This window comes from Podarcis muralis, chromosome 4, assembly GCF_964188315.1.
Source record: "Podarcis muralis chromosome 4, rPodMur119.hap1.1, whole genome shotgun sequence".
NCBI classification, from domain to species: Eukaryota; Metazoa; Chordata; class Lepidosauria; order Squamata; family Lacertidae; genus Podarcis; species Podarcis muralis.
The window spans coordinates 73,008,975-73,033,404 of record NC_135658.1 but is presented as its reverse complement, the minus strand read 5'-3'; the positions used below and the strand labels follow the sequence as shown (position 1 = coordinate 73,033,404).

The 24,430-nt window shown below is 42.2% G+C and overlaps 1 protein-coding gene across 3 annotated transcripts in view; it reads right to left on the bottom strand.

Moving 5' to 3' along the window:
* The window catches only part of CYFIP1 (cytoplasmic FMR1 interacting protein 1), a 65,540-nt gene that overhangs the window by 28,913 nt on the left and 12,197 nt on the right, over positions 1 to 24,430 (bottom strand). The window contains exons 2-20 of one of the 3 annotated variants that reach the window (XM_028727816.2): positions 23,590 to 23,713; positions 23,393 to 23,482; positions 21,959 to 22,036; positions 21,176 to 21,277; positions 20,722 to 20,903; positions 17,050 to 17,146; positions 16,732 to 16,860; positions 14,605 to 14,709; positions 13,338 to 13,429; positions 13,047 to 13,164; positions 11,797 to 11,919; positions 10,986 to 11,111; positions 10,707 to 10,873; positions 9,037 to 9,184; positions 5,343 to 5,490; positions 3,087 to 3,243; positions 2,196 to 2,292; positions 1,216 to 1,292; positions 1,005 to 1,113 (exon numbers count right to left, since the gene is read on the bottom strand). In XM_028727816.2, coding sequence (XP_028583649.1) covers positions 1,005 to 1,113; positions 1,216 to 1,292; positions 2,196 to 2,292; positions 3,087 to 3,243; positions 5,343 to 5,490; positions 9,037 to 9,184; positions 10,707 to 10,873; positions 10,986 to 11,111; positions 11,797 to 11,919; positions 13,047 to 13,164; positions 13,338 to 13,429; positions 14,605 to 14,709; positions 16,732 to 16,860; positions 17,050 to 17,146; positions 20,722 to 20,903; positions 21,176 to 21,277; positions 21,959 to 22,036; positions 23,393 to 23,482; positions 23,590 to 23,706 — 2,262 coding nt within the window. In that variant the 5' untranslated portion in view covers positions 23,707 to 23,713. Of the gene's footprint in view, positions 1 to 1,004; positions 1,114 to 1,215; positions 1,293 to 2,195; positions 2,293 to 3,086; positions 3,244 to 4,938; positions 5,093 to 5,342; positions 5,491 to 9,036; positions 9,185 to 10,706; positions 10,874 to 10,985; positions 11,112 to 11,796; positions 11,920 to 13,046; positions 13,165 to 13,337; positions 13,430 to 14,604; positions 14,710 to 16,731; positions 16,861 to 17,049; positions 17,147 to 20,721; positions 20,904 to 21,175; positions 21,278 to 21,958; positions 22,037 to 23,392; positions 23,483 to 23,589; positions 23,714 to 24,430 lie in introns of those variants that run through there. The other 2 variants (XM_028727815.2, XM_077927565.1) reach the window with 2 other exon arrangements.

Sequence of the window (24,430 nt, the reverse complement as noted above, 5' to 3'; positions counted from 1 at the left end):
TATTTAACAAATCAAACTGCACAGAAACCTAGTTTCTCTGTGTAATGTTCTGTCTACTGACTTCCAGCTCTTGCCTTTTAGAGTTCCTTGTTGCTTAGCACTGTTACATACATGTATAGAGGTAGAAAGTAGGACTTTCACAATTGCTATCTTAATGAGATCTAAAGTCTGTAGTGCAAAAAGGTAGATGGGTTGCATGAGCAGAGGCTGTGTATTCTGGTCCTGAGTGGTATACATCAGAAGATGGGTAGACTACAGGCTTGAAGGATCTAGAACAAAACCCAACTGGTCCAACAACTGGACTCTGGTGCAAAACAGTAGCTCAGTGGAACAGCATCAGCCCTATCAGGAACGGTCAGGGATGTTGGGCATTGCAGTTCAGTAACATCAGGGAGCCAAAGTTCCCCCTTCCTGATTTAGTGGGAGCAATTATTTAGAATTAAGGTGCCTCCAAGGGCGTGCTCAGTCTAGGAACTGGTTTTCAGTACCAGAACTGGGCTTGAAGTCCTTTCACATCCAAATCCAATCCCTATTCCTTTCCCTTCAAGCTCTCTGCATTTCAGCAGCCTATTTGGGTGGAAGCACAGAGCCTTTTTGTTATTTGTTGCTATCATTAAACAAGGAGTCAGAAACATTTGCCAACCTAGAGTAGATCATCCTGTTTGATCTTCCATCCAAAGAGTCTCCTGAATTGCAACTATGTACTTTAATTGCACCCAGTTAGAATGCTTGCTTGTTCAGAAAACAAAGCTGGAAACTTTAATCAAATCAGTGACTTAAACCAGGACTTAAAACAACCCACCCAACTGCTAGGATTACTTTCAGACCCTTTCGTGAGAGACTTTGCCAAAAGATTTCCAAAGCCAAGTTGATCGAAAAACAAGCTTGTGTCTTGTACATATTGTAAGATGGGCCCCTCAAGCATCAACACAGTGAAGTTGAAGGAGAGATAATTAAAACGGGGGGGGTGTGGAAGAGTCCAAGAATGCCATATACTTACTAACCTGAACATGTCTCTGCTTTAGGAGTGTATTATACCGGTTAGATGTTAGCAAGGGAATCGTTGCTCCCTGATTCTTGCATTCTGATCTTAACCGTTTATCTAAAAGCAGGCTATTTGGAAAGGGAGAACATTTGGTGAACAGTTGATGAAAAGCTGCATTTCAAAAATCATAACATGAATGCTTTAAAAAGTTGCTGAACACGACTACTTACCTTCCTGCCATCACCTTGTAGTATCCAAATATCTGGTCTGCCAGCTTGTAGACAAACTGATCAAAGCACAAATTGACCTGAAGACGCAACATATGAATTGCTCAGTTAAAACACGGTATTTACTTAAGTACATTTCCCTTTGGATATCTACTTCTGCAGCCTTTGTAGACTACATTTTCCATTTGCATCAGGCCCCCCCTTTTAGGGTGTAGGCAGTGTGTGTGTGTGTGTGTGTGTGTGTGTGAAGTGGGGGAGAAACAGGACTGCCCTGAGCCCCATACACGAAGGGGACACCACATCAACACCAACAAGCAGCACGAAAGGCAGCATTGATCTAGAGAGGCACAGTCTGACCTAGTCTAAGGCAGTTTCTTATGCTTGTATAGGCCTTCGCACATCCATGCAGCTTCAAGCACAATTCTTCTTAATGGAGTCAGTTCAAACTCACCACCCAGAGAAGCTTGGTCGGTACTTGCAACTGGGTCTTTTCTGCTGCAATGCCCAACAGTGGAACTCCCTCCCTTGGGAAGTTAGGGCTGGAGCAGCTTTAGGTGAGCTGTAAAAACTGTTTCGTTCCACCAGGCTTTTGATGGGTTGTAAATTCCACTCTCTGGTTTTAATAATGGCTTTGTTCTACTAGGTATTTTAACCTGCGTTGTTCTGCCTAAACGGTACACTGTCTTGGGGGTTTTTGTGAGTAGAAAGGCAATGAAAATGCATTTAATAATAAAATAATATCACACATGGGTGGCACGAAATCTTGTTCCAACGACCTAGACATGAGGAATGTCTGTGTGCTAGATTCACTAATGCTTGCTCCCTGCATGCAAATTAAGGAGTTATGAACATGCATTTGTGTGCCTGTCATTCACTTAGGTTCTCCTCACACCATCTCTTCATCTTTACCTAATAATAAATTCAATCGCATGTGCTAATGCTGAACAGATTTTCAACCATCAACACAGATTCAATTATCTTACCTCTGCCTCAATTTCATCATAGAGGAACTGCTTCTTGAATTTGGTAAGTGCGTAGTGGGCACTGTCATTATAAAGATCCAAAGAATACAGCACGTATCTAAAAGAAGACAATATGTTATTTTTTCAGGCACATGTGTAAAATATTCCTGTCCCCTGACGTAATAGACTTGCCACAGATGAATACAATGAGTGTATAAATGGCCATCAACAAAACGCAAGTTATCCATTCTAAAAATTCTGGTAACTAGCAAGCATATAGTTGTTCAAAGCTGGTGATGAGTCACAATCTAGAAATACTCCAGTTCCAACCATCATGACTACAAGTGGGAAGAAGGGATGCTCCAATATTACATACATTACCCAAAACGAAAAGGCCGTGGGGACTTCTGTGGCACAAAGACTGACTAGAGGTAGCTAAGAATGTGTCAAGAGTGTTCTTTTTTGAGCACTAGCAATCCAGTACCCTAGCAGCTCTTCTGATCCAAACCAAGGAGCTCTAAAGCGGTTGTTAGAAGTGGAGGAAGAATGTTACAAGCGGAAAAAGAGGGAAATGACTGGTAAAACTGAACCCATCCTTAGTCCATGAGTAAAGTGGGCAATGGAGGTCTTGAAAAATTTTAGGGCAAAGTACTGAAGATGACCTGAGAAGGCAACAGAGCCCAGCATCCAGGGGGTGGGGGGGATGTTTGTCTGCTCCGACAATCTGAAGCTGGAAAAAGTGGGTGAGTGGAGGTAATTCTGGGGGCCACCTGTCCTCTTTCAACTTCTTACTTGAAAAAGAGGTTTCTATTCTGCTTACTAGACTACCCCACTAAGCCTCTAATCTCATCATCACCAGAATTTTCTGCATCTACTACTCAACAAGAAGTGATAGAATCACATCAGGCTTACTCCATCATCGATGCTTCCTTGGTCTCCAAAATGTGGTCGGTCAGAATCCAAGGCATAGACATCTCGATGGGAAATTGGATCCTTCTGCCCATTGTCAACTCCAAAAAGAACTCCCTGAACCACAGCTGGGACAAGTCACAGCACTGCTGCAGGGTTTCTTATGGAAGAAGAAATGATACCAAATCAACACTCTTGCGAGGGAGAAAATAAGCACACGTACACACAGAAGCAGCACTATTCTAGCGGTGCAGGTGTTGTATGAATGAACAAACGAAAGTGAAAGAGGGTGACTAGAGTTATGCATGGAAAGGAAACCAAAACCGGTTTTCAAATGGAGAACCTACAAAGTTAAATACAGCTGCTATCAACAACCACCCAGCAGAAGCATAAATGGTTTCATCACTGAAAACACTACTGGAAGAATGGCCAACTAGACAATTTAGGGGCGCACACATGCATGCCCACACGTTCTAAACTGGTCTCCCAGCTTGTGCTAGTGCCATGAATGCCACATTTCCCAGCTTTGGTTAATAAGGAAGTGCAGAAGAGAGGGGACTGTCTTGCAACATCTGTCATCCTTCTATTCACTCAATTAAATGGTGGAATTCTCTCACTCCGTATGGTTTGTGCTGATCAAAATTAGTACAAATTTTTTTATATGGAGGGGCAGAAAGTAATGACAGCAAGTGAAATTGCTCGTAAGACACTATCAGATATGTCAAAGGTTCCTTCCAGCTCGTCATGGCAGCAGTGTTTTCAGTCGACGCAGTGTTTCCCAACCTTGTGCCTCCAGCTGTTTTTGGCCTACAATTCCCATCATCCCTTGCCACTGGTCTTGCTAGTCAGGGATGATGGGAGTTGTAGTTCAAAAACAGCTGGAGGCACAAGGTTGGGAAACACTGGACTAGAGCAGTGATTCCCAAACTTCAAAAGTGCATACCTCAGACCTCTAAGGAGTCTCCTTTTCAGCCATGGCAATTCATTTACTAGGGCTGGGTACAGAGAAATTCCCAGCAACCTGTCTGATGTGCGCATATAGGAAGCCTTGCTTTTATGGACATTTATTGCAGCTGGTAGAAATGAGCAAAGACTGTCTGCTCTGTTGTCATTCTGATTTGTGCTAGCCCAATATTGCTGGTGGGGGACCTATTTCAAAAGGTACTAGAGGGTCCCGAATTCACTGTTTGGGAATCACTGAACTCGGGAAGCACAATAAGGGCACTAGGGCTAATGAAAGAGAAGAGCATTACGCTTCGACAACACTATAAACATGAATAAAGTCTTCCTCCCATCCAAAGCAGAGTTCCAAAAACAGCATGAGTTGGAAAGACAACACAATGTGGTACGACTAGACTAGAGACATGTCAGTAGGTGAATCCACTAAAACAACATGCTTCCGATTACAGCCAACAGTAGAGAGAATGGCAGCCAAAACAAAGAAAATTGTTTTAGCCAAGGCATGGCATTAGGTTTCTCTCTTTAGAAGAAGAAGAAAAAGGACTTAGCAGACACGTTTTTGCCATTTTAAGCAGATTTCAATACTGGGACCTCTTATTACGCTGAAATTTTTGCGAAGGAAGAAAGGAAAGTCGTGCCAACTGGAAAAGCATATGAAGCATCTAACCTCTTATTTCCAGTGTTATTTGCAATGTTCCAACACGTTAAGGACATAGGAAGTGCCTTGCTGGATTAGACAAGGGGTCCATGTCGCCCAGAATCCCTGCTTCTAAGAGCAGCCAGGCGATCGTTTTAAAACAAAAGTAAGCCACACAAAATCGGAAACATATTCCCAGGTTATGTTAGAGGTATTAGGACATGCTAAAGCTGGACACTGATCATCTGTGTATCTTACCACTGAAATTTATCAAGTGAGTGTAGAAGAAAGACTCTCGGTGGAATTTTTCTATGTCCAATATGGTGGGCCCCTCAAGGCTACTTCTCAAAGTTTTCTTGGAGCCACTTTTGTCAGCAATGAGGGACTCTAACATGGTTCTCACCATGTAAAGCTGTGTTATTGAACAGAACATTCGTGACAGGGGGGGAAAAACACAATATGGAACATTAGTTCAGCATTACGGATGCACACTGCCCAACGCAAAGACTGCTCCACTTCAAATTGAAACCTGATAAGGAAGTTCAAAAGTCATTAAACCTAAGGCGGTGAGGGGAGAAAGAGAAAGAAGAAGAAAGCCCCGCAATTTGCAATGGAACAGTTTGTGTCACCACACTATTAAAAAATAATAAGTAATGCCTTACCACCATAGTTTAAAAGAGTGGGATAGATGTAGGACTGCCTCAGAAACTTGTTTATCACATGCAATAACTTTTCCATTCCCAGAGATCTGAGCTGCTTCAACAGCTCAGCAGAGTTCAAGGACTCTGCCATAGTGCGGACCATGTAGAGCTAAAAACCAACAGAAAAGGAAGAGGCAAAAAAGGGGGAAGAAGAGAGAGTCCGTTAATTAAAAAAAACAAACCACATGGGTAAATAAGAAAAGGAGAAAATACAAAACCAGAAGAAATGTACGGTATATTAGTTTGTTAAGACAGGAATAGCAAGACAGTGAAGTATGCGGAAGCCACCCTGGTCTACATCAAAGGTGGACAGGTTTGTTGTTTAGCCTGTTCATTTTGTAAAGGCTGAGAATGCTGCCCATAAGACTCTTGTATCCCTACAAGTCATAAAAGATACACAATGTCTTGGGCAAAATTCACTGGGAATTTGTTTCCCCAATTACAAAGATTTCTAGTTGCAATGCAGCAAGATGTTACCTGCTGTAGCACTAAAATCTCTTTGGAATGTTTTATGGGAAAGCGGTTCATAAATTAATAGCAGCAATGCACAAAACTACACAGCAAGATGGCTCCAAGGCTGCTGTGTTTGGAATGTTCTTATCTCTCAAAAATGAACAAGCTGTTATACTATGAGAAAGAAGAAGAGCTGAAGGAAGGAAGAGATAAGGGTGGAACAGACTGTAAAAAGGAGAACCACGGGGGGGGGGGGGGTTATACTACAATCTATAGAGCTACTTCAGCTGCACCCAAAGTATTGCACCAACAAGAAATAGTTCACCACCACCACCACCACCGAACTTCAGAGTTTCCCTGCCCATCTGTCTCCATTCCATATCACAATCTGATTTTGGAAAGTTTTAAGCTTTCAAAACTCTTTCACAGCACAGCATGGGTTCATGATGAACAAATCCAAAATGCTATTGCTTATTGTGGGACTGGTCACTATCTCTGCATTATGGCTAAGTCACACGTTTACCGTGTTATGTGTTCAAACTTTACACTGAGTTTTAAAATATTGAAGAAGCTACTATATCAGATATTACAATTATTACAGAGTTTTCCTAATATTGGATTTTTGGGGAAGTGGGGGGGGGGATCAATAAACTCATCCTGTTCAGCTAACCAATCAAAACGGTTGGGCGGGTTATTGCTTTGTTGTTTTGGTTTAGTTATTTACTTGTGTTTATCTTGTATTTTATTCTGTGAACTGCCCTAAGATCATTTTATGAAAGGTGGCATATTGATGATGATAATAATAATAATGATGATGATGATGATGATGATGATGTTACATTCCTCCTCACATTAAGGGTAGCTCAATAAAGTCAGATGTTTGAGATCTCTCTTTAAAATAGTAGAGAGAGCAATATGGCTACCAAATTTGGGGTGCTTAATGCAAAAGGCGGGGAGACGGCGAAGGAAAAAATTTCAGACACCTTACAGATCGGCCATGGAATTCTCCTGGATCCCCTTCATGGGATGGGGATTGGGAACCCTGTGTTGCAGTGGATCCTGTCCCATGTCTGGGACCGAGTCCAGAGAGGAGCATTAGGAGAGTGCTTTTCAGCTCCCTGGCAGTTAGGCAATGGGGTGCCACAGGTCACTATTTCATCCCAAATAATATTTAATATCTATTTGGAGCAGTCATTAAGAGATTTGGGTCTTAATTCTGCACAACATCTGAATCAAGGAAGGGCTATGGTGCCCTAACAAAGGGATGGGATTGAGGGTGGAAAATAAGGTGAGCCTGAATCCTGGGAAGACAAGAGGCGCTGTGAATGAATGGTTCCTGCATCTAAGAAATTGGCCAATTGCTAGTTGCACTATCCTTAAAGGTACAGATATGCTTCTGTATCTAGTCCCCTCCCCACAAGGCCTAAGTAGCCTTGATAGCTAGGATCACCTTTTACCAGCTGAGGCTGATGTGACAGGTGTGGCCATTTCTGGAATGGAAGAGATTTACCACAGTGGTCCTGGCACCGGTGACTTCAAAATTGGGATTACTGCAATGAACCCTGAGTGGGGCTTCCTTTGCACTTGGGACCAGAAACAGCAGTTAATGCAGAATGCTGCAGCACCATTGCTGGCAGGAGTGAGACCTTGTCAGTGTATTACAACTCTGCTCAAAGATCTGCACTGGCAGGCTGATCAGTTAGTAGGTGTTACTATTGGTAAAATAAAGCCCTTAACAATTTGGGACAGGTTTATTGTGCCACTCGACCACTTCAATCTGCGGAACTGGGATATGACAAAATAATGTTCATTCCACACTTGGAAGGAATCAATCCTTCTTAGTGGCAACATTTACATTTTGGAATTCTGCAATGTTTCCAGAGTCTGCTAAAAACTACCAACCCTACCCAGACAGAAAACCCTGATAGATGTGTGATTTTAATGTTCATTTTAGAAACTGATTTTATTTTTATTAGATTCATTTGTTTTTAACATCTGGTTCTATTGGTAATTTTGATGTGTGTGTTATATTTTATATAAACCACATTAAGAGGTTTTGATGATTAAGCAGTATGTAAGTCCTGTTAAATAAAATTAAATGACTAAAATGTATTTTATAATCACAAAAAAATAAAAACAAACAGCTTAATTGTACTCACAAGTACTGATGGCCCGATCTGCCAATTTTGGATTCTGATTCTCATTTTTTCAATCTTCAGTACACTCCCAATTGCTGTGTCATTTTATGATTTTGGTTTTAAACACAGCATTAAAATCCTAATGCACTTTATTGTGCATTTGTCCTAATACACACATTCTGCAAGCAATTTTCCCTGATGCAGTTTTGCACATTATTTGTATGTTGTTTCTACTAATACACACATTTTCGTGCAGTCTTCCCTAATACAGCGGAACCTCGGAAGCCAAATGTCTGTGAACTAAAATGTTTCGGCTCCCGAACAATCAAAAACTGGAAGTGATTGTTTCAGTTTTTGAATTATTTTTGGAAGTCCAACGTTTTAGAAGTCCAACCGACTTCTGGAACGGATTCCATTCAACTTCCAAGGTATGTCTGTACAGGTGTATGCATATGTTTTAGATTTCAGAACAGCACTGAAAGAGTGTGAAGTTCGATAGGTTGCTGCATTTCAGCTCACATATTGGTTTGGGAAATGCCAATTAGGGAGGTTCACATTTTAAAATGCAAGCAGAGCAAATGCCTCTCCCATCTCTACACACAAGTAGAAACAGCCAAGAAAAGATTTTATCAGAAGAGAATACCCCAGCAATAAACCACAGTAGGCATAGGCAGAGAAAAGCCATTACATGTGTATATGTGTGTACACACATACACCATACTGAAAACAGGTATATACCATTTAATTGCAGGAAGATAAACACAAGGGCATCAGACGTACAAACAACTAAAACTTTGTAAAAACAGAATTTAAATATAGAAGCATTAATCCCACAGGAGGTACATGCTGTAAAGGAAAGGCTTGTGGGAGGGGGCATGGAAAGGGAATAATCAGCGTAGAAAATTAAAATGACAGTACCCCTGCATGAGATTTTTTTTTTTTACTAATCCAGATTTACACAGGATTTATATAACTAATCTTTTTAAATGGGTTCATTGCACAGTAATTCCTGTATCAAGTCAGTGACACACATACCAGAATTAAGAGAGAGAGAGAGAAATTACCTGGGTACTGGAGGGGCCCACTGCTCGTCTCGGGACTTTGACATCAAATCCACTTTTGGGATCCTTCTCTCCCCTCAGCGCAGGGTCATTAAACGGCTCACGGCCACCTTCCCAGTCGCACACAGTCTTTCTGATCGCCTGGAGAACGCTAGTCATGATCCAAGAGGGCATGTGAGTTCCTGATAAAAGCGTGAACTCTTCCATAACAACCACAAGCATCCTGACCCATGCATTCTAAAGGCACCACACATTCCACAGACGGCTAAAGCTGTCATATCGAGAACACGCCTCATTTCCCACCAACGGATTGGCTAAAGCAAACATTCCATATCCTTGTGAATTCTTAAGCCTGGAAACCTCTGCTTTTAAATAACTGAGAACACAGCAGGTTTCTTTCAGATTTCCCATTCAAGTGCAAGTAACGCCTTTCCTTGCATGAAGTGGGCGTCCTGTGTCAAAGGGTCAAGTGACTTCCCAGACCTGCCTCCAACATCCACATACTGAGCATGAATATCTGTAGCCCTCCCTCCAGCACACAGACATCCATGTGCATAAACTTTTATGGAAGGTGGAACCTTGTGCTCTCCCCTTAAGATGCCCGCACTCAACACATGGGTGTTGTAGTGAAGAGGGAAGCTGTACAATGCCAGTGCTTGGACAAGTTGCACAGGCCTGCTGTTTCTTCAATGTGTAGAGGCCCCTTCGCACATATGAAGTGCTGTTATAGCTCCAGGGGCCTTCTGGCAGTTCTCTCACTGTGAGAAGTGAAGTTACAGGGAACCAGGCAGAGGACCTTCTCGGTAGTGGCACCCGCCCTATGGAATGCCTTCCCACCAGATGTCAATAAGATAAATAACTACACAACTTTTAGAAGACATCTGAAAGCAGCCCTGTATAGTGAAGTTTTAAATGTTTGATGTTTTGTTGTGTTTTAAATATTTTGTTGGGAGCTGCCCAGAATGGCTGGAGCAACCCAGTCAGATGGGGGGCATATAAATAATAAAGTTATGGTTGTTGTTTTTATTAAAATTGCAACTGTGATGTAGACCCTTGTGAAGGAAAATGTTACTGGATATGTATGGTTTAGCTTTGTTTAACAGGCATCATGCAAAGTGACTCTGTCATTACTTTCTCTCAAGGGAACTGCAGTTCTGGGAGGAAACGAATTCCCAATAGCCCCACTAAGGATGCAATCTACAAAGCCCTGCCAAAGAAATATGAATACAGCATCCTCTTCCTACTTTCCAAACTAATGACAGGCATATAATGCCAGTACATTGCCACCCAATATCTGATCACTGGCCAGAACAGTTGCAGAGTAGCTCATCTGCAACTGCGGGAAGTATGGCGTGAGAGAGCTTGCAACTGCTGCCTTGGAACTGTCACAACTCCTTGGACCAGTTGCAGAAGCTCCGGCAATACTGCACAGCTGCTGGGCCATGTGGTCTGTAGGACACCGGGTAATACGGGTGGCCAGGAGATGGAAAGCGACTGCACACAGCAGGTTTTGCGGATCCCATCCAGAAAAAACATTCTCAAGCTTCCATTGGGAGAATTCAAGACAGTCCCACCGCATTATAACAGATGCTCTCAGGTGCTATGTTTTCTTTTAACAAATACTGGGCAGCTGAAAGAAAAGCTAAATGGCACGAGAGCACATTAGCCACCACCTTTGGATGACATTCTTCTTCTTCTTGATGGCCTGTCTCAACGGTTCTCTAAGTGTAATCTGGGCGAAATCCTGGAGCGCGGCATAGATGGTATGGCGAATGGCATGATTGAAGACGCTTTCCATCCTCCCCATTAAAACCTGCAGCCCTTTAATCATCGCTATAACCTGCATGGGGGGGAAAATTGATTTTCACATAATTAGAGAAAGCACAAGTCATGAAGAGAAAAGGGGGTGGGTGGGGGGTGATCGTGGTCAGAAGGCATTTTCTCTTTCTTACCTCAACAAGAGCAAACTTCTCTTCGCTGGTATAATTGTATCGTGTTGCTCTTTCGTACTCTTCTGCATTGTCTGGACAATCTTTGTTGGAATATTTGTCCGTTGGGTGCACCAGCTTCCAAGAATACTGCAATTAATGAAGGGGGTTAAGAATGGCCAGAACCGACAAAAACTGAACTAAGAAACCACAGTAGCAACTGCAATACACCACTAAGGCTGAATGAAAGCTTATATACTATTGTGCTTTTGAACAGGCAACTGCATTTCATTAGATCAATACTTGCTAAGCCCTAAAATAGGAAGATCAACACCCCAAGATAACAAATAAAGTGATGACGTGAAAATAGAAGCAAGCTTCTGCGTGTGGAGGTAATGTATTGATATTTTTACCAAGTTCACCACATGTAGCTTTGGCACTGAAACTTGCATGATGGGGAACTCTTCCACAAGGAAGTGTTTCCAGTGGCTTCTGCAAAATGGCCATAACAGTAAAACAGTGGCTTTTAATCTTATATTCTAATATGAATATTACTAAGAGGAAGGTGGACAAAAAACCCACAAAGATCTCATGCCAACTCAACTAGTGGAAAAATTCCTTCACAGCCTACAAATATGACATTCAGATGCATGCTCCACATAATAGCTTTGAGTCTATTTGAGATCTTTAACTCATCCAAGAAAGGATGCAAAGAGAATATCACATGCTGCTCTATAATATGCCATCCAAAGATTACAGTGACAGCAAAACATTTCCACCACCCCCCTCACAGTTGCTTCTCTTTAGAACTTTCCACAGCCTGCCCTGCACATACCACTTCCATAACATGTGCACTCCACTGAGACAGAAGTTGAAGACCTTGGAGAGAAAGGTCAAAGAGCTTCCGATACTCAGCATCGGTCTTCTGAGCTTCTTGGCGGCCTGATCCAGTCACTACCTGTAATGAAAAGCATGCTTGTTAAAACATGCAGTGCATACATGACTAAACATGAATTGTTTTAGTGTGCAAACAAAATCATCTGTGTGTGGTTTTCGGGTTTCAAACCTTTGTAAAAAAACATGCTGAGGCTCATTTTCCATATTACAATATTGGAGCCACTTCCCCATAGTGTAGTCCCATGCTGGTCCACTCAGCACCCACGGACATGGGTGGCGCTGTGGTCTAAACCACTGAGCCTCTTAGATTTGCCAATCAGAAGGTCGGCAGTTTGAATCCCCGCGACGGGGTGAGCTCCTGTTGCTCTGTCCCAGCTCCTGCCAACCTAGCAGCTCAAAAGCACACCAGTGCAAGTAGATAAATAGGTACTGCTGCAGCAGGAAGGTTTCTGTGCACTCTGGTTTCCGTCACAGTGTCCCGTTGAGCCAGAAGTGGTTTAGTCATTCTGGCCACATGACCCAGAAAGCTGTCTGTGGACAAATGCTGGCTCCCTTGGCCTGAAAGTGAGACGAGCGCCGCAACCCCATAGTTGCCTTTAACTGGACTTAACTGTCCAGGGGTCCTTTACCTTTTACTCAGCACCCATAACAAGCTACAATTCACAGGATTCTTTGTGGGGGAGACATGTGCTTTAAATGAGTAGCGTTTTAATTTACGATGAACAAGCATTTACACCACTATTTTCCCCACTGGTCAAGCTGACTCTGGTCTGGAACTCTTTCCACTTAATAAGAGGGTAGGGAACGGAAAGACCCAGTTAAATATACCAATGTGCTCTTTCTCCACCTTACTTCACGTATTTTAGAACTGAGGCTGAAATATACTTAAGAAATGAACCCTGGGATCAAATTAAGTCCTGGGTAATGCACATCATATCCCTTGCAGCCTTTTCAGGCTATATATTTTCATAAACAAACTTGTGCCTAGTTGTTGTTTCTAAAGAAGTATAAAAAAACTGGTCTGGAACTTGTTTAAAAACTGACACACACAAATGTGGAATTCACTAATAGCACTTTGCCACTCAAAAGGGTGCAAATTTTTATGTTTAGGACTGCTAATGTAACAAGTTGGGCGCATATAAAACCTGATTCCACCAAAAGACTCATGTCCTGCATTCATCTACACACCTCACTATTGCTGTAACGAGCCAATTCCGAAATAAAACGCATGTGGTCTTCTCTTATCTGGATCATTTGCTCACAGATGTTGTACTGGGGACTGCTGCTGGAAGAAGTGCATGTCCACCTAGGGTAGGGGGAAAAAGAGAAAAGAAAGCATGAAAATAAAATTTATACAGTCCCATGGCAAAGAGATCCATGCCCCACAGATGAATTTTCTTTAACTGAACTGCAAGAATGACTTGGAGCAATTTCGTAGTTTCTGGAAAAAGCAAGCTAGCGTGTCTTTTCAGTTCTTACCTAGATTTATTTTCTTCATAGTGAGCACTAGTCTTAATGTATCTCGCCAGTTCGATCTGCATGTCGCCAAACAGTGGAACTACTTGCAGCTGCTGGACTCAAGAGAAAACAAATTAAACAAAGTTAATGATGTGCACCTTCTGGTTTCATTCAGGACTTAGCCACACAATCAGCAAATACTGTATTTTTCTCCCTATAGGGCGCACCGGCCCATAGGACGCACCTCGTTTTTTTGGGGGGGGGGGATGAATAAAAAATATATATTCCCCCCCCCCATCCGCGGGGCTGGGGCGGGGGAAGCCCGAGCTTCCCCCGACCCCAGAACAGGCTGCTATCCGCAAACCTTGCGAGCCTGGCGGCAACTCCCGCCAGGCACGCAAGACTTGCGGACACCTGCGCGAAGCAAGGGGCGCCCTCCGGAGGGTGCCCTGTGCTTCGGGCTGCAGGCTGCTACCCGCAAGCCTTGCAAGCCCGCAGAAACTCCCGCTGGGCGCGCAAGGCTTGCAGATAGCTTCCTGAAGCCTGGAGAGCGAGAGGGGTTGGTGCGCACCGACGCCTCTCGCTCTCCAGGCTTCAGCGAAAACCTGCATTCGCCCCATAGGACGCACACACATTTCCCCTTCATTTTTGGAGGGGGAAAGTGCGTCCTATAGGGCGAACAATACGGTACATAAGCTAACTCTACAATTCAATGATATGCAATCATGACTCTCCATGGAAAAAGTATTATTTTGTAAAGGTACCAAAAAAGAAACCCCCTGTGGTTTGTGCTGGCAGATTACAACATTCCCAGAACAGAACCAAGACCTTCTGCTGGCAATAGTGCCTTCAACACACACACACATCTGGCCTGAAACATCAGAACACTAAGCATCGGGGAATTTGTCATCTGGACATGCTGTCAACTTGAAATATAGTGGGTTGCATTTAATGATATATACTTTCACAATGAAACATCCTCTCCCCTTAAACCCCCACATCTGGTTCTGGAGGTCCCCCAAACACTTGAGAACAGATTTGGAGGGGCAGAAGGTAAGAAAAGGGAGGGGAAATTGCACTGCACAAGCAGAAATCATTGTGCAAAAAGGATGAGTTCAATGGATACAAACCTATGTATTTTAAGAATCATAGGTAGGAAACCACCTTCATGATGTAATCAGAGCCAGCAAAGTTCGCATTCCTAGTCACTCAGGTGACCAACCACCCATGTACCTAAGTAATATATAACCACTCCCTTTTCAAAAGACAGACAACCTTCTTAACCAACCTTAAAAAACTTGTCAATCTTGTTCAGATTTATCCTTTTCTTGGCATCCAGCTTATAGATGTTACTGACGCTGCCATCCATCAGATACAAACCAAAACCCATTACCTGAAAAGAGAATAAAACAACATTAAGACCTGTTGCCTGATTCTTAACTTGATCAATGCTGAAAGCAACAAAACCTTGTAAACCTTCCTCAAAATAAAGTTTATTAGAACATAACGGCACAAGCATCATAAATATGATTCACCATTTTCTTTATTTTTCTATCACTGACCAAACTCTCTTTTCTAATCATGCATATGCATGCAAATTTCTATTATTTAAGTACCCCCCAAAGTCATTCTGGACCTTTGCCTTGAGGCCATGATGAGCTGACATGATGGCTGATAAACCAAGGATGTATCCCGACAAGACAGAGGTGCTGTGCCTCAGGGATGCTCCTCGATAAAACATGGACACCAAAAGCTCAGTTTCTGTGACTCAGAGTGGCTAATTCCAGCTAGAGTTAGGGTACCAATTATGCCTGTTCCTGGTCCAACATAACATGTCCAAAGCTATCTATGATCTGGAAGCCTCCCAAATCAGGTTACCAAAATGTATTCTATACAGGGCTTTATTTGATGGTGGTTTAGAACCTGCAGCTAGTACAAAATGTGATGGCTCATTGAGATGAGACCATAGCACATCTATTTTGAAGACTTTGCATCAGTGGCATATAGGCTACCAAACTCAATTCAATTAGTTAGCATTAACGTATAAAAGCCCTAAGCAGCTTGGAATCTGAAGGAGCACCTCTTTCCGTTATCAGCCTGGCTGTGTGTTAAGATCTGCAACAGGGCTTTCTTATGGTCCCACCATCAGCAGAAGCCCATGGAGATATGACACAGCCTTCTTTGTAATGGCAACTCAATGGGGATATTTTCTTCCCCCAAGAATCAGCTAGTGCTGACATAAATTGCTTCTTGGTGCTGGAGGACCAAAATATATCCCAGGTGACTCGCCACTCAGACTTGGGGGAGATTTCATCCAAGTCCCAAATATGGCAACCATTGATGTCCAGAACAAAACACTGAGGTCACCGAGTCTTTCCAAGATAAAATTTTGATTGTTTTTACAACCATGAAAATGCAGAGGGGTATATGCATGATGTTCTGTACATATACATTTTTCTCAGACCTAGCCATCTGGAAGTTGTTCATGTAGAAATCTTGAAGCTTCTCTTATGAAAAGAGCCTAGTTTATAATTTAAGTTTTCATAATTGTAATATATTTGGGAGATATCAGAAGCAAGTGAATTACAAAACTATCCTTCCTAAAATATTAAAATCAATCATTAACTCTAAACACAGAGTAAGACTGTGCTTCACCAGAGGCCATAGAAGCAGGCACCTGGATTTTTAAAATAAAACACAGTCAAATACGTTAAGAATAAGCACAATAAGCTCTGGAACCCTTAGAATATCCCAGCCAAATTTACCTGCTACATTTCAGAGCTGTAAGCATCTGAAGGATAAATGCTTCCAATTATTCAAGTATGGTAATCAGATTTGAAAGCTGTTAAACTAGCTTTCCTGTGCAGTCCCAGATATACTGCAAAAAGATTCCTAGGCACAAATAAACTACCCTTTTCAACATTGTAAAAATTGCTATATTCATTTGGCTAAAAACCAATGGAATGAATGCATACGGAGCCATTTGGAGGCACAGTGCCGAAAAATTCCTGGGCACAAATACATTGCTTTTTTCAACATTACTATATTCGTTTAGCTAAAAGCCAATATAATGAATGCCGAGCAATTTGGTTCCACTAAGCATTGCAAATGGTAGATTTGCCTCTGCGTATCTTTTACCCAATATGACAAAATGACACAAAAACGTTCTAATTCCATTTTTGCCTTTTCTCTACCCCCTACATTAAAATCATTTAGTCCCTCTGCATATAGAAGTGTGGAGGGAGGGAATTCACATACATAAAAGAGAAGCTGAAAATACTTCAAAGAGTATACCAATTATTCCAAGTTACTTGACAATGAACCTCTACCATTTCAAGAGTATTTTCAATGCTCACCCAGCATTCCTCCCCTCCACCCCCCCAAATGTTGAAATGCTTCAAGAAGCATATCTTACTTTTAGGAGCATGTGCTTCTCACTAGGCGTTAGGTACATTTTGTTTTCATAGTAATCCACGCATAAATTCACAATATCAGCAAGCAGCTCTTCATAGCCAGGAATCACCTCAAGTTGTTGCTGTAAAGACTAGAACAGAAACCAGTTTAACTTTGTACATGGCAATGGGGGGGGGGGATAAAGAGAGAATATTTGTGGAACTCATATGTATGGAAATAGCTGGATTTTATTATATTATTCAGCACGTAAGATATCGTGCTGTGTACAAGAATAAGAATGGAACAATGACATCATAATTTTGTTTACTTAAAAACATACCTGAGTGATCTTATTGTGATTAGCAAGAAACATGGAGAGGTTCTGGGATTCTTGGATAGACTGAGGGTCGGCCATTTTACGCAGAAACTGGGCAGCCCTTCAAAGGAAACAGGCGAAAAAGAAGTTAAATCTTGCAAGAACGATAGACAGAGAGCCCCTATAGCTATGTCACTGGCCCCTGCAAGAAAGCACATTACTGCAAAGCCAAGTGTATGAATGAAGGACATTTGCTGTATCTTAATGATTCGTTGTCACTGGATAAAGACGACTCTGCTGGCCTCCACTAGCTTTTCTGCTGCTAGAGAAGAAGCCAGCACACACGTGTGCACATGCATGCACACTATGGGATCCAATGTCACACCTTGATGAGCAATGTAGAAACTAATACAGTGGTACTCTGGTTGCGAATGGGATCCGTTCCGGAGCCCCGTTTGCAACATGAGCAGAACACAACCCGCATCTGCGCGGGTCGCGATTTGCCACTTCTGCGCATTCGTGAGACGTCGTTTTGAGCGTCTGCGCATGAGTGAGCAGCGAAACCCGGAAGTAACCCTTTCCAGTACTTCCGGGTCGCCACAGGACGCAACATGAAAAGATTTAACCTGAAGCAAACGTAACAAGAGGTATGACTGTAAATGCGAGTGCAGTGGGCAGGAGACTCAGGTTGTTGTCCCGACACACTCTGTTCTGTCATTATTTTCCAGCAGCAATAATTTGTGATGCTAGTGACTCATGGAGACGGATCCTGCAACAGTGGCTTTCCATAAGGATCAGTTCTGACAGGGTAATTAGGCGGAGCCACTTCTACTTTGGAATAAACTTTCAGCAGTAACTACCTAATTTTTAAATCATTCTTGAGGAACCATGCAGAATGCAAAACAGGTGTGTGTGTCAAGAACAGCACCCAAAATCAACTTCATTTTTTCCTTCCTGAACCTTTTCCTTTTTTTCCACCTTCCTTTTTAGGCAAAAATATTTGCTTATTTTAGATTTCTAATTTACCCCTCTTGAGTGGACAACAAATTTTAAGACATGCAACAATATAAAAATACACCGAGAGGCAAGGACCTTGTTTATGGTTGGAAGTTATTAGATTGACGTCATACAGGTAACAAAGGGAAAAGGTTGCGAAATATCACTCAATGACTGAATGGCACCTCACTTAAGACAACAAGTCAAACCATGCGGGCAAGAACATAAAGAAACCTCCTAGAACTTATTATACACCCATAAGGGGTGCAGATCCAAACTACCAATTTTTAACAAATCATTAAAGTGGGAGTTAGCTGGGTGTGTTGTTTTCAGCTGCCATCTGAAGACAGAGCTCTGAGAAAACTGCCTTCTCTCTTTGCTTCCCCACCCCCTCTCACTCACACACTACCCTTCAGAAGTCCAAAAGCAACAGCACAGCCTGAACTGCAAGCGGTTTTACACTCAGACACTAGGTGGTTGTCTTCCCCGCTGCACAGAATGGGATTTTTCTGAAAGGAGCAGTGTAGGATTAATGAAGCTATTCATCATAATTAACATCATAATCAACCACCCGGCACATTTCCGTGGGGCATTGTTTTGCAGGTGTTATCTCAGAGGAACAGCCTCTTGTTGCCTACAAGATTCTCTAGGAACCCAAGCCTATGCACTTCTTTGCAGAAGCAAGTCTTAAGGTATGAACTGCAGGTGACTGCAGCATTAAGGCACAGAACATAGAGATAACACACTTGGAAGACAGCAGTTCAAACATGGGATTGCATGAGATGAACCCAGAGCTTGATGTTATTTTTATTTCTTTAAGCCGTGCTGGTGCTAAAACCTCTTCCTTGTGATGCTGCAGTGTGCCAGAGGTCCATCCCATTGTAGCTCGGACCAGGTTCCTCATTGCAGTGGCAGAACACACTTCCCACTGAAGTTACAAAGGCTCCGCCATGGTTTACATTTAACAGGTTGCTAACTTTAATTTCTCGGTTTTTTTATAAGCTACCGCAGAATTATAAATTTACTCAAGAGCAGTTAATCTATGTTCTCATCTATTTTATTTGCAGAGGAGTTTTTGTTTTTTTGTTTTTTGTATACTGCTATGGTATTGTTGTGATGTTCAGCAGTTTATAAAAAAATTGTGATGAATAAATAAAATCAGACCTGTCAAGATTTGCAAGGTCCCACCAGGAGCAGAATGGAACGCCACTTACATGCAATGGAATGTCTCCTGCATTCCATGCCCTCTCCCTCGCGCCCCCCAGCACACTCTCAAGATCCGGCCATGAGATACTGGGTTCTGCCCCAAAGCTTCAAATTGTGGTGCATCAGAAATGAAGGACTGTACCCCAACAAGCATGCTTCAGAGGCTCGCTACTGATGTGGTTCAGAACCGGATATGGGCACTGAAATTGTTCCGAGGCTGAGCCCCAGCTCTAATTAAGTTCCACCAGAATTAATGCATTTTCCAGCACAACATTTTTCTTCAACCTTTCTTCAACAGTTATCACCGCTGGGAGTGCTTTTGCAAAGATACTCATGGAGGCATATTGTAACAGAACGCAATTTGTATTCCACCCCTCCAGGAAAAAGATATCCACGCACAAAAGTCATCTCTTATCTGCCTCATGCACATTTCCTGGAGAAACAGGTAAGAAGCATGTCATATTGACACCAGTCCCCAATCCTGTGCAATTTCTAACCTGAGTCCAACTCTTCTTGTTTCAACTCACTGTGAGAATATTTTCCAGGAAACATTTTATACCATTTGGGGAGTGGGTGGAGGGAAGATATATATTTTACAAGTATAGACAAAATGTGAATATAGCATATAGCAAACAACTAGTGCCATCTTGTGGCCACATTGTCCTGTGGTGCTATAGGTAACTTCATATGCCAAGAGAAAAAGAATACTTCCTTTTCCATAGGGGTAAATGCTGCCAGAAGACTTAATCTGAAACTCCTTGCAGAGAATGTGCCCCTATCAAACAGAGGTTTGAAAACAACAGATGTATGTTTCCAGTATATAAACACCCTGAGGGTTGTCCGGCATATTATAATTTTTATGATGATACACAAAATATGTGCGCACAAGGACTGCATTTTTCTAGACACACATTCCTATAGGCATGTATGCTAGGAAGCTAGTATGTCTCGCAGCAACCTGCCACAGAGGTATTCGGAGATGAAAACATGTTTGCCACTACGCAATCTGTGAAGTAGCCTTAATTCAACAGGTATGACAAGGCATAGGCAAACTCGGCCCTTCAGATGTTTTGGGACTACAACTCCCATCATCCCTAGCTAACAGGACCAGTGGTCAGGGATGATGGGAATTGTAGTCTCAAAACATACCTATGCCTGGGTATGACACTCAGCAACTGTGCGGGGCAGGTGTGGAGAACCTTTGGCCCTCCAGATGTTGATAAACTCCAACATCAGCCCCAGGAAGCATGGCCAATAGCTAGGAATGATGGAAGTTGTACTTCAGAAACATCTGAAAAGTCAAAGGCTTGTCGCACCTGGCATAGGGTTATGTTCCAAGCAGCTCAGATGCAGAAGATTAGCAGAGGCATTGCACTGATAAAACAGCAAACACGATACTAAAACTTTGTACTAGTTGGCATGATTCACAGTAACAACATAAACCAACTATAGAAAATGCTGCCCCCCGCCCCACATCCCCACAGAGCATCTCACCGTTTGTAGGCCGAATGGTCATTCTTCACACTGCACTTCATATTTTTCAGCTCATCCAAAACAGCAAACATGTTGATAAACTTTCCAAGAGTGATCAGATACGCTTCAGACACAAAGTCCTTCCTCCTCTCAGCATGACACAAACGCTTCACCTCTCCACAGAATCTTTCAATTGCATTTCTCTGTTGATAAAAACAAATCTCTGTGTTGTTGTTGTTTAAAGTAAGAGTGCTACCCACAGGTTGTAGTGATCAGATTTGTCCATACACTGCTGTACACAAAATGACTCATAATGAACCATTAATGAACCATTCATTAAGCAATAAATACCACACATATATACCATGGAACAGACAAGGCAGATGAGGAAGGAAGAATGCTGGAAAAAGCAGCAATCATGGAAAGCACTGGGGAAGAAGAACAACCATCAAGTTAGCAACCAATATTCATTTACCTGAAAGTACATAAAATTCATCAGTTTTGTGACCTCTGGCTCCAGCACTTCCACTGTTTTTTCATAAATTTCCACTCTGTTTGGCTGCTCATTACATTTCACCTGAAAAGGGGAGGGCAGAATTTGTCAGATTATATACTCTATATACTCTTCATACACATCTTCCTTACCTAGTTATAAAAAAAAATATTTATTTAATTTATATACTGCCCTATACCCAGAGGTCCCAGGGCAGTTCACAGAACAAAACTTCCGCACACAAAAATATCTATGTCAAAACATGCAAGCCACACAATGCCACATAACACATTTTCTTATTGAGCACTTGATTCAATAACTATTCTACGAAATGCAACACACTTGAGTCAAGCACTGGAAAGGGCTTGCCTAGTAGTTCAATAACAGGTTGGTGGTGTCTCTTACAAAGATCGAGGGGGGTGAGTAGAGTTTCACACTGGTTCTGCCTCTAGTACTACTAAAATAGAGGATCATCTCCAATGTCAGCACCTGCCCTCTTTCCACTGTACAGCACTTCCTCATTAATTTTCTAACGCTGTCCTCTATTGCAGTAAAAAAATATGTGTGCTGCAAGAACGAGAAAGCGTCCAAGATAAAGATGGGAAGTGGTTCCTGTACACTGAGACATGCGCACACACCCTACAGGCAGGTAGACAGGTGTTGAGGAGGCAGCTGTCCCAGGAGCCAGCTGTATGGAATGGGAGACACAACACATTTGTAAGAAGCCAAAATGATAGCACTAAAGAGTCCATGTTGCTCCATTACCTGAGGAATGGCTCTTGAGCAGCTTCTCCATGTATACAGCATGACAGCATATTCTTGCCCTTCTTCCAACATTTCGTTCTATCGTAAAAATAAAAGCTGTTATTTCGACGAAGAAGATGCAGAGATAAACACAAAGGGAAGTTTACTGGTGCTAGTAGCGATGTAAAGAAAGAAAGAAAACATCTGCCTAGCATCTCAGAAGAGATAAGCTAAAAGCTTTCATCAGAACACTGACCAAACTTTTGCTTTGACTATTTCTCCAGCTCTGAACATCGCCAACTGGGAATTCTAAGCCCTGGTTTTTCCAAGTAACTGTGCTTAGGAACATAGCCAAATCTTTCGTTTTCAACAATAATGGTTACGGCTTCAACAAATTACTGAATGAATCATATCCCCTAACAAACGGTGGAAGAAAAAGGTTCTTGAGATGCTTAATTGGTATGTGCCCAATACTAAACTCTCACATTTGAGCAGAATCATAGAACAGTCCAACTACAGAAACATAGGGTGCTGTGTTATTTATACCAGGTCAGACTGTTAGTCCATCGAGCCAACTGCCTCCTCTGACTCGCAGTGGCTCTTTAGGATCCTACACAAAGGGTCTTTCACATTGCTTGCTACCCAATCCTTTCAAAACTGGAGATGCCAGGGACTGAGCCTCAGAACGTTCACATGCAAATAATTTGCTCTGTCACAGAACAAGGCCCCTCCCTTAAAGACAAAGAACCTGGGACCTCTACCATCCTAAGTGGGAATCGTGCATCCTCGACCAACCTTCCCTAGCCTGGTGTCTTCCAGGTGTTTTTGGACGACAACACCCATCAGCTCTAGCCATCAAAGCCTTCCCCTTTAAATCGTAAAAAGGAAGGCTAAGCAGCGAAACTTGCCAATCCAGTATATAACTAAGGAATAATGTAACACCAGATAACACAGCTTATTTTAGCAGAATCAAGGATCACTTGAGACAGTCTACGTCAGCATTTCTCATATTTTTTGAGTCAACTCCATCCCCTTTAAGCTTCCTCTGGTGCGTCCTCCTACAACTTACATTTACAGAACTTCTAATGAACTTTTTTTTTATTTGTTGGACCTAAATAATCACAATGCTACAAAGTGAGAAAATACACATACACACACAAAATAAAAGAATGAAATTAAGCCAAAGTTTCTACCACAGAATAGGTGAAAGTACTGAAAAGTATCCAGAATATGCACATATAGTTTAACACAATTTTTTTTTAAAAAAACCCATATGAATTTTCCAGGTTGAAAGAAACATACTAACATAATTTCCCATTTCCTTCTACTCTAATCAGATCCTGACAAGAGGAAATTGTTCAGTTTTTACTATGCTACCCTTCCCTCACTCACCTGTATTTTTTTATGTTGTTGCTGTAAAAAAGGAAGGAAGAAAAACAAAATAAAAATATTTACCATATTAGAATGAACAGTTGCCTGTTCGATGTATCTTGCAATGCCTGTGACAAACGCATTCCTGTCTTCAAAATTGGTGTTGAAATTTGGCTGCATGAAAAGAAATAGACACCAAAATGATCAAAGGTCTTGAAGAAGTTTATTCAGATGGTAGTCTTAAACAGGTCAACAAATATTTCATTTTGCAGATGCGGTACCTGATAAAGCAAGGATGATGGAGGGGGCTCAATACATGGTTGTTGGTCTGGCAGTGGCAATTCTTCCAAGAGATCGACATTGGACAAAGCGTCCTCCAAGGTAACTTGGGCAGTCATTTTGGTTCTATAAAGAGAAAACGTAACTTTAAACAACTGGCAAAATCCATAACAGGTACAGATGACCTGCAGCATGCTGTAGACCAGGAATGGTTAATCTTTTTCAGGCTCAGGGCCATTTTGACCCATGGGCCCAGTCATCAAGGAATAGCATGTCAAAGAGGGCACAGCAAAAGCACTTGTAGCCACTTCATTTCCTTTAAACCCCACAAATCTGAGGGGGATCTTTGTGGTGGTACAAATGGTTTCTGCCATCATAGTATCACAGCAGAGTAAAAGAAAATTGAAATGCATTTTGTTTTTTTAAATTAAGACATGGAAACAATGGGAGAGGGGCACAAAACAACATTTTGGCATCACAACAGCGGTAATAAAAAGGGGCAGAAAAAACCCTCTCAGAGAGTTCAGATCCTGCAGGATAGGGCCCCCCCCCATATTCTGGACATAAAGGTGTCTGGTGTGTGCAAAAAAGGAAATAATGGGATCCAATTCCTTTTGGGTTTAAGCATTAGCCTGGAAGCCACAGGCAAAGAGGAATTCATTGCCCGCAAGTGAGTAGGTTGGTGGAGAACGATGAAGCACTCCGTCTCTCCTCTGTATTGAGCATAAAACCGTGTGAGATACTAGAGGAGTGTAGCCCCATCTTCCACAACCAGCATAGAAATACAGGCCTCCTCCCTTCCTCTGCAGTCTTGTAAAACAAATAACCAAATAAATAATATGC